Genomic DNA, 16,030 nt, shown 5'->3' with positions numbered 1-16,030 from the left:
TATGCCTAATCAGACATTTCCAAATATTTTTAGAGAAATGGGTTTTATATCATATGACTTATTCCTCAAGAACAGCCATGTGGGAGCTCTATATAAGACAGTCTTTTGCAGTTTTTCTTCAGTAGTAAGTCCCACTCTGTGGAAGCTGGTAAAAGTCCCTTCTGTGGTTTAATTTACAAGCATAGATTCCAGCTAAGGCAGGTGTTGGCAAAATCTTATGGCACAAAATTCTGCAAACTGGCCTCCTTCTGCCAAGACAGCGCTCTGCAAATTGTAGTTAAACAAGCGTGGTGTGTGGCTGATTTCTCTTTTATAGTCTGCAATTTGGTGGTTATTTTGTCACATTCTGGTTCTCACAGACATCAGCGTCAGCATTAATAGTTTTTCCAGTTTTGAAAGGAGGACAGTCATTGCCACAAGGGTTGTGAGCAGAACCCAGGCTCATGATTGGCTTTGTCACTGGTGGGATGCGCTTACTTGTCATCTTCCAGTGACTAGTCCATGATGTCTGTTACCGCTTGGTCCAAAGCTTAACCCCTCATGGTTGCTACAGAAGTTCCCTGGAAGGCAGCATCAGCATCAGCCAGGAACTTATGAGAAATGAACGTTTCAGGCCCCATGTCAGCTTACTAATTCAGACACTCACGTCCTCCAGGTGATATAAAGTTTGAGAACACTGGTTTTGGAAAAAACACCTAGAAATTTGTAGCATGCCTTCCTTAGAAAATAAACATGGTTATTCCATAAACCATGGAAGGAGATCAAACCAGTCAATCCTAAAGGAAATCCTAAAGGAAATCCTAAATATTCTTTGGAAGGACTGATGCTGAAGCTGAAGCTCCAATACTTTGGCCACCTGATGTGAAGAACTGACTCATTATAAGAGACCCTGATGCTGGGAAAGGCAGGAGGAGAAGGGGACGACAGAGGTTGAGATGGTTGATTGGCATCACTGACTCGATGGACATGAGTTTGAGCAAGCTCCTGGAGTTGGTGATGGACGGGAAAGCCTGGCATGCTGCAATCCATAGGGTTGCAAAGAGTTGGGAACGTCTAAGCGACTGAAGTGACTGAACTGATTCCATAAACTGTTTGAGCCAGGTGACGCTAGTGGTAAAGAACCCAGCTGTCAATGCAGGAGACATAAGAGCTGTCTCCTGGGTTCCACCCCTGAGTTGGGAATATCCCCTAGAGGAGAACGTGGCAACTGACTCCAATAGTCTTGCCTAGAGAATTCCACAGACAGTGGAGCCTGGCAGGCTATACAATCCATTGGGTCACACAGAATCAGACACAACTGAAGTGACTTAGCATATACACACACACACGTTCCATAAACAATTGTTGCCTGCATTTGCCACATTACTATGCAAGGCTTTGGAAAAGGGTAACTACAAATGTCATGAAGATAATGATCAGGTCTGTGATATGCACATTGTGCCCCCATGGTTATGGTTGCTGTTAAATGAATGTTTATTGAATTCATTAGAATGTAAATACAGCTAAGCCCCTACCTCCTAAAGACTTTCATGTATCAAATTTCAAGGGACAGAGCTTTCACTGTTGTGGTGGTGGCATAGTTCTTACTCCCACAAATAGAAAACATTGACAATGCATCTTAATAAATTAAAACTCTTTTCACCTTATGTTTAAGATTGTAGATATATATGCCTCTATTTAGAATTGAAAGCAAGAGTTTTCTCCGATGGATTAGATTGGCCAAAACATTTTTGGGTTTTTATATAAGATATTATGGGAAAAATCTGAACAATGTTTTTGACAACCCGATATATATTTTCAGTCAGGAGGAAAGAAACATTGCTGAGATTATACGACCTGGTTGATCCTGACAACATCCTGACAGCACTTTAGCTTCAGCTTTACCTTGGTTATGTAGACGCACCTAGACCTTTCTATCTTCCCACCTTTCCAGACAGTTTGAAGATAGAAAAAGGATTCTGAAGCAGTTCCATCAATGGCATCACTTTTTGCCTAATTATTCTATAAATCAGCAGAGCAGCTGTAGGCCAATTAAGTTCAAAAATGTGCAGGTGGTCAGGGGAATGACTAGAAAAAAATGCACTCCTGTTTTAAGAGACCCTGTGTTTCTTAAAAGTTATAAAAGGCAACAGCTTTTTACATTGAGAGTAGCAAAGGGCCAAAATAGTTAAAATGAAAGAAATGGTCAAATAAAAATGTAACGTGTGCCAGATGTAAGCAAATTCAATGGAACACTACACAGCTATTCAAAAAAATGTTCATAATGTAGTTGAAGGGAATGGCTTCTTTCATTTTGTCGTGACTTAAATACTAGGACAATCTTTATATGTAACTAAAAATTTTCAAAGAGCAGTGAATCCGTGCCACTCCATCTCTGATCCCAACTCTGTGTCCAGCAACTACTGCCATAAATGAAGTACAGTCTTCATCATCACCGAGCACACTGTTACTCAGTTCCTGTAGCCATAAACAGAGATCACTGTGCCTTCATCCTGAAATCACTCCATGTGACCACACAAACAACCTGCATAGATTATGTTTTCCCACATTTTAGAAAAATATAGTCTGAAGTGAGTGAACTTGACCAATAGCCATGGTAATGCTTAAGAACAACTTCCATGCCCGAGAAGACTTGAATGTTTGGCTTAATGATTATTATATGTCCCAGTATAAAGGGCCACATTGCCCCATCTTACTCCCTTTCACGAATCCCTACCTATTACAGTTCATTTTTTTCCCCCATATGCCTTGAACTGAGCTGAGATTTGCGAGGAACAGAAAAAATCACAAGTACTTCCATTCCTCAAAGAAGTGAAAGTACAACAGAAGAAATGGCAAGTATATAAATAGCTATAAACATGATAGAAAGCAGCAGTGCTATTTGAGAGAGCCCAGAAGTTTATTTGTAAGATGTTTTATGTTGGTTTTCTTACTGAGCACTTGTTAAGTGTGGAGACAAAGATAAAAGCTAGCATGAAAAAGACAGACATATTACTTGATATCATGGGGTTTACAATCTGTATGGAAGACAGAAGTAAACATGAGAAATACCTATGACAATTCAGTTCAGTTCAGTTCAGTGGCTCAGTCGTGTCCAACTCTTTGCGACCCCATGAATCGAAGCATGCCAGGCCTCCCTGTCCATCACCATCTCCCGGAGTTCACTCAGACTCCTGTCCATCAAGTCCGTGATGCCATCCAGACATCTCATCCTGGGTCGTCCCCTTCTCCTCCTGCCCCCAATCTCTCCCAGCATCAGAGTCTTTTCCAGTGAGTCAATTTTTCGCATGAGGTGTCCAAAGTACTGGAGCTTCAGCTTTAGCATCATTCCTTCCAAAGAAATCCCAGGGCTGATTTCCTTCAGAATGGACTGGTTGGATCTCCTTGCAGTCGAAGGGACCCTCAAGAGTCTTCTCCAACACCACAGTTCAAAAGCATCAATTCTCCAGTTCTCAGCCTTCTTCACAGTCCAACTCTCACATCCATACGTGACCACAAGAAAAACCATAGTCTTGACTAGACGGACCTTAGTCGGTAAAGTAATGTCTCTGCTTTTGAATATACTATCTAGGTTGGTCATAACTTTTCTTCCAAGGAGTAAGCGTCTCTTAATTTCATGGCTGCAGTCACGATCTGCAGTGATTTTGGAGCCCCCAAAAATAAAGTCTGATACTGTTTCTACTGTTTCCCCATCTATTTCCCATGAAGTGATGGGACCGGATGCCATGATCATCGTTTTCTGAATGTTGAGCTTTAAGCCAACTTTTTCACTCTCCTTTTTTAATTTCATCAAGAGGCTCTTTAGTTCCTCTTCACTTTCTGCCATAAGGGTGGTGTCATCTGCATATCTGAGGTTATTGATATTTCTCCCAGCAATCTTGATTCCAGCTTGTATTTCTTCCAGTCCAGCGTTTCTCATGATGTACTCTGCATATAAGTTAAATAAGCAGGGTGACAATATACAGCCTTGACGTACTCCTTTTCCTATTTGGAACCAGTCTGTTGTTCCATGTCCAGTTCTAACTATTGCTTCCTGATCCTGCATACAGATTCCTTAAGAGGCAGGTCAGGTGGTCTGGTATTCCCATCTCTTTCAGAATTTTCCACAGTTTATTATGATCCACACAGTCAAAGGCTTTGGCATAGTCAATAAAGCAGAAATAGATGTTTTTCTGGAACTCTCTTGCTTTTTCCATGATCCAGCGGATGTTGGCAATTTGATCTCTGGTTCCTCCGCCTTTTCTAAAACCAGCTTGAACATCAGGGAGTTCACGGTTCACATATTGCTGAAGCCTGGCTCGGAGAATTTTGAGCATTACTTTACTAGCATGTGAGATAAGTGCAATTGTGCGGTAGTTTGAGCATTCTTTTGCATTACCTTTCTTTGGGATTGGAATGAAAACTGACCTTTTCCAGTCCTGTGGCCACTGCTGAGTTTTCCAAACTTGCTGGCATATTGAGTGCAGCACTTTCACAGCATCATCTTTCAGGATTTGAAACAACTCAACTGGAATTCCATCACCTCCGCTAGCTTTGTTCGTAGTGACGCTTTCTAAGGCCCACTTGACTTCACATTCCAAGATGTCTGGCTCTAGATTAATGATCACATCATCATGATTATCTGGGTCGTGGAGATCTTTTTGTACAGTTCTTCTGTGTATTCTTGACACCTCTTCTTAATATCTTCTGCTTCTGTTAGGTCCATACCATTTCTGTCCTTTGTCGAGCCCATCTTTTGCATGAAATGTTCCCTGGTATCTCTAATTTTCTTGAAAAGATCTCTAGTCTTTCCTATTCTGTTGTTTTCCTCTATTTCTTTGCATTGATCGCTGAAGAAGGTTTTCTTATCTCTTCTTGCTATTCTTTGGAACTCTGCATTCAGACGCTTATATCTTTCCTTTTCTCCTTTGCTTTTCACCTCTCTTCTTTTCACAGCCATTTGTAAGGCCTCCCCAGACAGCCATTTTGCTTTTTTGCCTTTCTTTTCCATGAGGATGGTGTTGATCCCTGTCTCCTGTACAATGTCACAAACCTCATTCCATAGTTCATCAGGCACTCTATCTATCAGATCTAGGCCCTTAAATCTATTTCTCACTTCCACTGTGTAATCATAAAGGATTTGATTTAGGTCATACCTGAATGGTCTAGTGGTTTTCCCTACTTTCTTCAGTTTAAGTCTGAATTTGGCAATAAGGAGTTCATGATCTGAGCCACAGTCAGCTCCCGGTCTTGTTTTTGTGGAATGTATAGAGCTTCTCCATCTTTGGCTTCAAAGAATATAATCAATCTGATTTCGGTGTTGACCATCTGGTGATGTACATGTGTAGAGTCTTCTCTTGTGTTGTTGGAAGAGGGTGTTTGCTATGACCAGTGCATTTTCTTGGCAAAACTCTATTAGTCTATGCCCCACTTCATTCCACATTCCAAGGCCAAATTTGCCTGTTACTCCAGGTGTTTCTTGACTTCCTACTTTTGCATTCCAGTCCCCTATAATGAAAAGGACATCTTTTTTGGGTGTTAGTTCTAAAAGATCTTGTAGGTCTTCATAAAACCGTTCAACTTCAGCTTCTTCAGCGTTACTGGTTGGGGCATAGACTTGGATAACTGTGATATTGAATGGTTTGCATTGGAGACGAACAGAGATCATTCTGTCGTTTTTGAGATTGCATCCAAGTACTGCATTCCAGACTCTTTTGTTGACCATGATGGCTACTCCATTTCTTCTGAGGAATTCCTGCCCGCAGTAGTAGATGTAATGGTCATCTGAGTTAAATTCACCCGTTCCAGTCCATTTTAGTTCACTGATTCCTAGAATGTCGACGTTCACCCTTGCCATCTCTTGTTTGACCACTTCCAATTTGCCTTGATTCACCTGACATTCCAGGTTTCTATGCAATATTGCTCTTTACAGCATCGGATCTTGCTTCTATCACCAGTCACATCCACAACTGGGTATTGTTTTTGCTTTGGCTCCATCCCTTCATTCTGTCTGGAGTTATTTCTCCACTGATCTCAAGTAGCATATTGGGCACCTAATGACCTGGGGAGTTCCTCTTTGGTATCCTATCATTTTGCCTTTTCCTACTGTTCATGGGGTTCTCAAGGCAAGAATACTGAAGTGGCTTGCCATTCCCTTCTCGAGTGGATCACATTTTGTCAGGCCTCTCCACCATGACCCGCCCATCTTGGGTTGCCCTGCAGGCGTGGCTTGGTTTCATTGAGTTAGATAAGGCTGTGGTCCTAGTGTGATTAGGTTGACGTTTTCTGTGAGTATGGTTTAAGTGTGTCTGCCCTCTGATACCCTCTTGCAACACTTACCATCTTACTTGGGTTTCTTTTACCTTGGGGGTGGGGTATCTCTTCACGGCTGCTCCAGCAAAGCACAGCTGCTGTTCCTTACCTTGGAGGAGGGGTATCTCCTTACCGCTGCCGTTCCTGACCTTCAACGTGGGATGGCTCCTCTAGGCCCTCCTGTGCCTGCACAGCCACCACTCCTCGGGTAGCTCCTCCCGGCCACCGGCCCTGGCCTTGGGCGTGGGTGGCTCCTCCCAGCTGCTGCCCCTGGCCTCGGGCTCCGGGTGGCTCCTCAAGGCCACCGCCCCTGGCCTCGGGTGTGAGGTGGCTTCTCCTGGCCGCCCCTGATCTCGGACTCGGGGTGTCTCCTCCCAGCCACCACTGGCCTCGGACGCAGGGCAGCCCCCCTCGGCCGTTCCTGCGCCAGCTCAGCCTGGCACTCTAGGCTGCTGCCCCTGACCTCGGACATGGGGTAGCTCCTCTTGGCCGCGCTTAGTGAGCCGGCCCGCAGCCGCCCGTGCTTAGCGAGCCGGCCCGCAGCCACCTGTTAATTGTTAATATGACAATTAACATAAAGGAAAAAATATATTCACAGAGATTGACAGCAGGCACCTACTTTAGATAATGTGATCAAAAACACTTTTCAAAGGGGGAGTCTTTTGAGCTGAGACTTGAAGCGAAAGTCATCCATGTAAAATAAAAGTCATGGGGAACAAAAGAAAAATGAAAACATATTAAAATGTCCATAGAAACACTTGCATGTGATCGTTCATGGTAACATTATTCATTAAACAGCAGTGAAAACCATGCCATTCCCAAACCATGCCGTAGCCAAAGAAGAAGCAACCTAAATGACCATCAACTGGTAACTTGGGTTGAATTATGTGACCCCAAAAGATATTATATGTTGAAATCCTAACCTCTAGTACCTAAGAATACAACCTTATTAGAAAATAAATTAGTTAGATGAGATCATATTGGAATTGGGTAAATCTTTAACCCAATATGACTGATGTCTTTATAAGAAAACAGTGGGAAGACCCATGGAGAGAACATCATACAAATCAGAGGTTGGCCTGACAGAGCTGCAAGCCATGGAACACCCTGAATATTGATGACCACCACCACAAGCCAGGAGGAGGCAAGGAAGGATACTCTCCATGGTCTCAGAGACAGCACAGCCCTGTCGACCTCTAATCTTCAGAATTGTGAGAGAGTAAATGTATTTTGCTTGAAGTCACTTAGTCTGTATCTCTTTCCAAGGACAGTCTTAGGAAACTAATACAGCTGGTGAACAGATGATTACAATATTTTTCTTCTGTAAAGTGGAATACTATACGGGCGTAAAAAGGAAGGAATCACCAATACAAGCCACACCATGGATGAACTTTGTCAACATTAGGCCAAGTAAAAAGCCAAATGCAAAAGACCAAATGTTGTATGATTTCATTTATATGTAATGTCCAGAAAAGACAAATCTATAGACAAAGCAGATTAGTGGTTGCCTGGGGCTGGGACTGCTCCTGGGAATTAACTGTAAACAGGCATGAGGGATATTATTTGGGGGATGGAAATGTTGTAAATTGAGTTATGATGATTGCCCAACTCAGTCAATTTACTAAGAATCATTACATTATATGTTTTTAAAAAGAAGTCATAGGAGACCGTGAGAGCTAAGGCAAAAAGATTTGATACTTTTTGGTCATTTAAAGACTGCTGTGGGCTAGACTATAGAGAGTGCTGAGGAAAGGGTGCAGGACGCTGAAGGAGAGGACTTTGAGTCTAAGCCATAATGGGTGAGATTTTAGGATAAGCAATCAGTAGTTCAGGGGGCCTCAGACACTAAGTAGTGATGTTTCAATTGCTTAGGAGAAAGGTGTGTGAGACAGTTTTTATCCTTGGTGTATCTTTCATAGCTGGATTATAGAAACCAGGTTTGTATGTAGTATTTATAGAACAAGGGGACTGGGAAACCCTGATCATGGCTGACACAGCCTTGACCCCCATATTTTCACTTTATCATCTCATCTCCCTTCCATGCATGAGGCACTTCAGTGGAAATTGTCTTGATATCCTGGGAGGACAAAGGTCCTTTTCTCTCAAAATTCCCTTGCGGCACTCTAGATCGGAATCTGCCTGCCAGTGCAGGAGATAGTTTTGATCCTTGGTCCAGAAAGATTCCACCTCTCATGGAGCAGCTAAGCCTGTGCACCACAACTACTGAACCCAAGCACTAGGGCCCACAGACCAAAACTACTGAGCCCATGTGCTGCAACTACTGAGCCCATGCGCCTAGAGTCCGTGTTCCACAAGAGAGGATGCTTCAGTGAGAATCACACACACCACAGCAGAGAGTACCCCCGCTCAAACAGCTAGAAAAAGCCTGTGCAACCAAAAGATAGAGAGAGAGAGATTAAAAAAAAAAAAAGAACCTCTTCCTCTCAAGGCAGTTGTTTTTTAATTAACACTGCTCTTAGAGAACACAGCCACACACGCAGCACTAGGTGTTAGCTTGTTCCTGCACTCAGAGTCATACTACTGCTATTTATGGGATGATGAGTCACTTGTATGGGCTGTTAGCAAGTTCAGCAAAAGTGTGTGAATGCAGGTGTTAGTAAGCACTATCTCTTTATGGTCCAGCTGCGTGGCATATGCTCTAGGAAAGGCAATAGGACTCAGAGACTGGCCACAACTGAGTGTGTCACACATGGATTTAGTATGTTTGAATTTAGTTTGGGAGTGTTACTCCTGCAGTGGTGAGAGGCCATAGGAAAAGATTTAGACCAGAAATCAGGGACCAGGGTTGCAAACGTGAATGCTGGTCTGTTGTGAAGCTAAAGACAAACTGTTTAACACTTTGGGGATTACAGGCTTGCTTGTAAAAGACAGAGACAGACTAGAACTGTGATTTCCATTTTGGTGGAGGGTTTAAGGTTCTTTTTAGAACAGGTTGTTGCTAGGTATAGGTCCTTTCTTCAGAAAAGTATTCATCTGTGAATGCCAATATTAAGAATGCTGAACTGAGACTTCACTGGTGGTCCAGTGGTTAAGACTCCATGCTTCCATTGCAGGGGGTATAGTTTCTATCCCTGGTCAGGGAACTAAAAATCCCACATGTTATGTGGCAGGGCCAAAAACAATGCTGAACCAAATGATCTCAGAGATGCCTTCCATAGCCAATCCTCTCTGTCAGTCTATGAAAAGAAAATAACAAAATGACTATGTTCAGGTTTGCACAAAGTGAAGTCGCTCAGTTGTGTCCAACTCTTTGTGACCCCATGGCCTACCAGGCTTCTCCATCCATGGGATTCTCCAGGCAAGAATACTGGAGTGGGTTGCCTTTTCCTTCTCCAGGTCTGATGACATACATCCCAACAAATCTAGCAAGACTATTAGATCATCTGACACTAGGGGTTGACTTTTTCTTTTTTGCACGTTGAAGAAATTCCCTTGCTGCTTCTCAGGCTATGAAGCTGCAGATAAAGAGGGTCACCTCTGCAAAACGCATAGAATTGTTTCTCTGAGCCATTGTTCCTGTCCGCATCCATACCTTACTTTTAACTTTTTCATCTGAATCCTCCGATCTCTTTTTTTCTCTAACTGTAGGAAACCTAAAGAAGAGATGAAATGGAGGATCCTATCATGTTTTAGTGAGCTAGATAATTTTAAACTTTATATTGCCACAGTTGAATCAGAGGCCATAGAAAATGACCAGAAATTGAACAGAAATGAATGTATCAAAACAACTAGAGTAGTGGTAGACAGCATTAAGAATGGTTAATGAGAACTAATTCATAAGCATTTAGTTATAAAACATGGACTTAATTTGTTAGGGTTTGCCACCTTGGCTATGATTGCACAGTAATTTTTTGAGATATCGGAAAGTAAGTAAATAGGACCTTCAGGGTAAAACTACCGTTGGCAAGGTGGGTATCACTTACAGGCTATTTCTGATATTTACTTCCTATTATTATTTTATCATTGTTTCAGAATAAAAGTACATGAATTTTGTGTTACCTTGCACATACCAACTTATGACTCATTCAGATTGGCCTTCAAAAGTGAAAAGATAATTTGTGGTTATAAACTGATTACTCAGAAATGTTCTTTACAGAGATACAACTAAAGCATGCACATATTTTTTAACATATTTTAAATTTTCTGCAGCATGTTTCCAAAAAAATAAATAATAATGTGGAATTAATGGTGACTGGGACTTAACCTCCCTCCGCTTTTTTCTTCCATGACTACATTTTTAACAAAGTGTTTTTGAGAAGCAGAGTTGTCCACATGGAGAATTTAATCCTAGGCAGATGGTGTGGTGCTGGAATACACATTTCCTCCAGCAATAACTGGGAAAGAAGCCACGATTCACGGCTGTTGGAGATAGGAGCCTCTTTAAATGAAGGGATTAATTGCACACACAATGATGTATAGGAACATTAACACAAAAACACTTGTGTATGTCTTAAAAGAATCTCCAAGGCTTAGCTCCTTTGTTTATTCACAGGGGTGATGGGCGAATATGAACCAAAAATAGAAGTTCAGTTTCCAGAAATGGTCCCAACTGCAAAGGGAACAACGGTGAAGCTGGAATGCTTTGCACTAGGAAAGTAAGTCCTGGTTTCTCTCCTCCACTGTCCTCCCTCCAGCTCGGGCAAGTAAAGAAATTTCTTTGCACTGTTCACAGTAATAGTGGATGAGGTAACTGAAAAGCAAGCGAAGCCTCTCTCACTGTGATTCTGTGCGTGCATCTTTGATTCTGTCCTTTCACCATGGAGAAGGGATGTGGCATGACATAAGAGGAGTTAGCTGCCATTCTGGACACAGCCACGAAGGAGAGGAGAATGGGCAGTTCTGAAAGTGTTTCATTCTATTACGATAACCTGTAATGTACATGTTGTCTGACCCAGAATGACAGGAAAACAATGGCCTTCATCTGAGGTACAGTGAAGTTGACTGTTTGGAAAAAGGTAGAATTTCATTTGGGTCCCAGCTTACAGAGTGTGCATCAACTTTTTCTTGTATTTCTTTTTAAATTGAAAGTCTCTTCTTTCTAGTTTTTTGTTAAAATTTATTTTATTGAAGTATAGTCAATTTACAATGTTGTGTTAATTTTCGCCCTATAGCAGAGTGATTCATTGAGACATATATACATTCTTTTTCATGTTATCTTCCATTATGGTTTATCACTGGATATTGAATACAGTTCGCTGTGATACACAGTAGTACCTTGTTGTTTATTCATTCTCTATATATATTCATTTGCATCTGCTAATCCCAAACTTTCAATCCACCCCTCCCCCAACTCCCTCCCCCTTGTCAACCATACGACTGTTCTCTATGTTTGTGAGTCTGTTTCTGTTTCATCAGTTCAGTTCAGTCACTCAGTCAATTCTGACTCTTTGCACCCCCATGGACTGCAGCACGCCAGGCTTCCCTGTCCATCACCAACTCCCGGAGCTTGCTCAAACTCATAGCCGTCGAGTCGGTGATGCTGTCCAACCCTCTCATCCTCTGTTGTCCCCTTCTCGTCCTCCCTTCAATCTTTCCCAGCATCAGAGTCAGTTTTTGCTTCAGGTGGCCAAAGTATTGGAGCTTCAGCTGCAGCATTAGTCCTTTCAATAATTATTCAGGACTGATCTCCTTTACAATTGACTGGTTTGATCTGCTTGCAATCCAAGGGACTCTCAGATAATTTCATGTGTGTCATATTTCAGATTCCATATATAAACAATAGCATCTTCTTTCTGCTTTGGCTAGAGATTGGCAAGACCTGATATTCTCTAAGGAGTCTCTGTTTTACAGAGTCATCTGAAAATCATTCACAACTTTATTATTCACTCTGTGGGGTTTTCTCAGTTAAGCCTACTTGGGAACCAGTTAATTTTCCCTAGAGTGTCTGTCAGAGGGCATAAAGAAAATGAAAAATAGATCAGTTAAGATTTTGCCAGTAACCCTGCAGAAAAGGTTTGGCATCAGTGATAAAAACTTTCACCTGAAATAAAAATTTTTAGTCATCAGTGCACTTTAATGATGCATGTGAATCTCTGTAGCCAACCTCACTTATCCAGCCAACCCACTGCCAACTCCTCACCCTTTTCCTGGGCCCAGATGTTGGCTAAGGCAGGGACACTAACTTTTGCTCAGCTTCTGTTTTATCAAGTTATCTATATTCATATCATTTTGTATTTCACAGCAACTATGCAAGAAAGTTGTTCCATTTTTTTTTTTCAATTTTATTTTTAGTTCTAAAGAAAGGATTCTTTTTGTTTTCCCGTTTTCAAGTCAGGGCAGTATACCCTACAGTAGTATCTTTACTTGGGGGCCTAAAAATACTGCACTCCACTTACTCCATTAAATACATTCTGACATAGCTGTAGGATTGAACACTGTACTGACATTAAAAGTCAAGTTGTAAAACAACTAAGACCTGGAAAATGCCCATTATTTATCACTAAGAGACTAAAAGTAGATTGCTAAACAGTGGAAGATGGTCCCATTTTTTATTTTATATATGCTCAGATGCTTCAATCATGTCTGACTCTTTGTGACCCCATGGACTATAGCCTGCCAGACTTCTCCGTCCATGGGATTCTCCAGGCAAGAATACAGGAGTGGGTTGCCATGTCCTCCTCCAGGAGATCTTCCAGACCCAGGGATCAAACCCACATCTCCTGTATCTCCTACAATGCAAGGCAGATTCTTTACCACTCAGCCACCGGGGGAGCCCATTTATATATATATATATATTTTAGGAAACTCAATGCAAAGAAAAGATGAAAGAACGTAACTAGATGGTATAGGAATGTTTTTGGTGAGTTCTGCAAGGTGACACCTTGAAAAATCTATAGAGAAAGACAGCAAAATTTATGTTGTTCCCACTTTCAAAGGGAATATGAATTAAACTCCATTCACACTACTTGAATGGCACTAGAATGAAAACAAAGGACCCAAATTGGGCTCCTCCAGTCTACACAGAAGTGTTTGGGTACACACATGCAGCTGTGGAAACCCATCATCACGGCCCACTCAAGAGCAGAAAGACTATGTCTAAGAACAGTTATTTGTACTGGCATGTTTTAACTGTCTATCTCATCACATGTGAAGATACCCATAATGTACTTTTGATAGAGCCCTTTCCATATTTTGAGTTAGTTTCTGCCTAATGAACTTAAATTCCTCTAAAACAAGTATAGTCGATGGCTCTAATTTTTTAAATACCGTCTCAGGTTTCCCAGAGAAGATTAGCAAGTCTTTAGTCTATTTTCTTGTCTGTGTGTGTCTTTGTGAAAAATAAATAGGTAAATAATTGTATCCCCTGCTAGAAAGCCACAACTCAGAAGCTGTGGTTAGCTCGCTAAACCATTGATCTGCAGATTCAGTGATGCCCTTGCAATTTAAGATGCATTCTAACAGTTTTGGCTGCAGGATGATAGATGCCTTGAGAGTACTTAAAGTCCCCACAGGTTGCTTCTTTCCTTATCTCGCTATTTTAAGATAACTTTCCCCAAACCACCCTCCTAATGGACTGCTAGAAGTTGGTAAGGGCCCACAGAGGGTGTTCCAAGAGACAAAAACTGAAGCTGCCAGTTTCTTATCCACTGAGCCTTGAAACTGACACCACATCACTTCTGTCTTATTTTAAGTCATAGTAGCCACCTAGTTCAAGCAGAAGGGGTTCTGGACCACATCTTAGTGGAAAGCATTTTTAATTCTCCACATTTGTGCATGGACGTTTAAAATTTTTTTTACATTTATGATCTTAAACAGATGCATTGGAAAAAATGTAACAAGCATATAAAAATCTGTTTTTATTTCATCAGTAATATTGTATATTACATGGAATACCTTCTTTAAGGTTAAGAAAGGTTATTTGATTTTAAGGGCTTCCCTGGTGGCTCAACTGGTAAAGAATCTGCCTGCAATGTGGGAGACCTGGGTTCAATCCCTAAAGAAAACACAGAGTACATAATAGTACTAGAGATGTATTGCTGAAATTACGATAGTGATACGTGAATAAGTGACTTTGGGGGAACACTGTCTGGTGCCAGCTATATAATGTTTGGAACAAAGAAGGAAGGGATTGTAACAAGCATAGATTCAGATAAAAGAAAGTTTCTCTAACATGATTCACTCCCTTTTTTTCTCGCCACCAGTCCAGTACCAACTATTATCTGGAGAAGAGCTGATGGAAAGCCGATAGCAACCAAAGCCAGAAGACACAAGTCAAATGGGATTCTTGAAATCCCCAATTTTCAGCAGGAGGATGCTGGCTTGTATGAATGTGTGGCTGAGAATTCAAGAGGGAAAAACGTAGCAAAAGGACAGTTGACTTTCTATGGTAAGGTAGTGATTCCAGTTATCATTTGTTGACCTTCTTGGTATTAAATCCCATAAGCTAGGAGATTTGCATTCAAGGATTTTCAGAAGGATTGTTCAAAATACCATTGTGTAAAACCCTGTTTGCTGCCTAATTATCATCCCCTGGGTTGTTCTGGTGGGGATGGGGAGGGTGGGGGCAGTGGTGTGGAGGCAGCAGAGAGGAAGGTACAGGCTGATGTATTGAGAGATGGATATTAGTATGAACACACTCACAAAGGACCTATTTTTCCTGCTGCCGTCAAGCTGTAAACCTGACAAAGGAAATGTTTTGTTATCCCTCCTCCTGATTTATTTATTTATTTCTAAAGCTCTCTGCTTTTCTTCATTCAAATTTTGACTTGGAGCTCGTGTTAATCCTTGGTAATTGCTCCTATTTGGTAGCAATTTAATGTGGTACCATGAACATTTCAAAATGCATGCTATCCAAATTTAGTTTTTATCAGAGTGGAGCGTGACAAATCTGTCTCACCCCATAGACTGTTTCTGTGCAGCTGCTCCTATTCCAATCAAATCATCGGCACTGATCCAAACAGAACACAAATGTAAAACTTCTAGCACGTGGTCGTCCATTGAGCCTGTGTTGGAAACCCAGTTAGGGTATCAGTTTGGAATCCAGAAAGGGATTTCATTGGATAAGCATTTTGAAATCAAATTGAGTTCTCCCAAGTTGGAACATGCCTGAATCCCATGGGGTGTTGAAAATAAATATTATAGATTAATAATTATTTTAAAATGGCTTAGGTGAACAACAATGTATATTAAAAGGAAAAGACCAGTTCTTTAGGGGCAAGTTGTAGCAAAGACTTTAAACCTTCTGATGTCTTACAACAACTGATACCACAAAAGTCTATATCATCAGGTCTTCTTCCAGAGCATTTTGGATTTCAGATATGGGGAAAAGATTTTGTTCAGTAGTCATGTAAGATTTTTTAGAAGCATGATTAGAAACTGGGTGGAGCTTTAGAATATCAGCTAGCCTTCAGCAACCTTCCCGTCTGGCATTTTGGACTCATACCTGTGACGTTGCCCAAGGGATAAAAGAATACACATGATGTTAGCCAGTCCTTCACATGATGATTTGAGCACCAATTCACCCATCTTCCTTCAACAATACCAAAAGACCAACTCTGTTCATGCCAAATGACAGACCTGATGCTTGATCTTTGCTCTTTCATAAACTATGATGGTTGACACCTTATTTGATTGGTTGAAAAGCAGAAGACATCACAATTCATTGCTAGAAAAACTTAAGACTGAAGTCTACCGATTTGTTCAGTGAGATGCAATCACTGTCTTTTAAAAGTGTTAAGGGTACATTTTTCTCTTCAGTGTAATAATCATTTCTCCTACA

At 41.3% G+C, this 16,030-nt stretch overlaps 1 protein-coding gene across 32 annotated transcripts in view; it reads left to right on the top strand.

Annotated features, from left to right (window-relative positions):
- LOC114108678 (contactin-4) overlaps positions 1 to 16,030 on the top strand; it is a 1,043,928-nt gene that overhangs the window by 832,509 nt on the left and 195,389 nt on the right. For all 32 annotated transcript variants that reach the window (XM_060402845.1, XM_060402823.1, XM_060402848.1 and 29 more), the window contains 2 exons: positions 10,805 to 10,907; positions 14,454 to 14,638. In XM_060402845.1, coding sequence (XP_060258828.1) covers positions 10,805 to 10,907; positions 14,454 to 14,638 — 288 coding nt within the window. The remainder of the gene's footprint in view (positions 1 to 10,804; positions 10,908 to 14,453; positions 14,639 to 16,030) is intronic.

Source organism: Ovis aries, chromosome 19 (assembly GCF_016772045.2).
Source record: "Ovis aries strain OAR_USU_Benz2616 breed Rambouillet chromosome 19, ARS-UI_Ramb_v3.0, whole genome shotgun sequence".
Classification (NCBI taxonomy): domain Eukaryota; kingdom Metazoa; phylum Chordata; class Mammalia; order Artiodactyla; family Bovidae; genus Ovis; species Ovis aries.
Note: the sequence above shows the minus strand (reverse complement) of the source record. Positions and strands in the feature narration are given on the sequence as shown.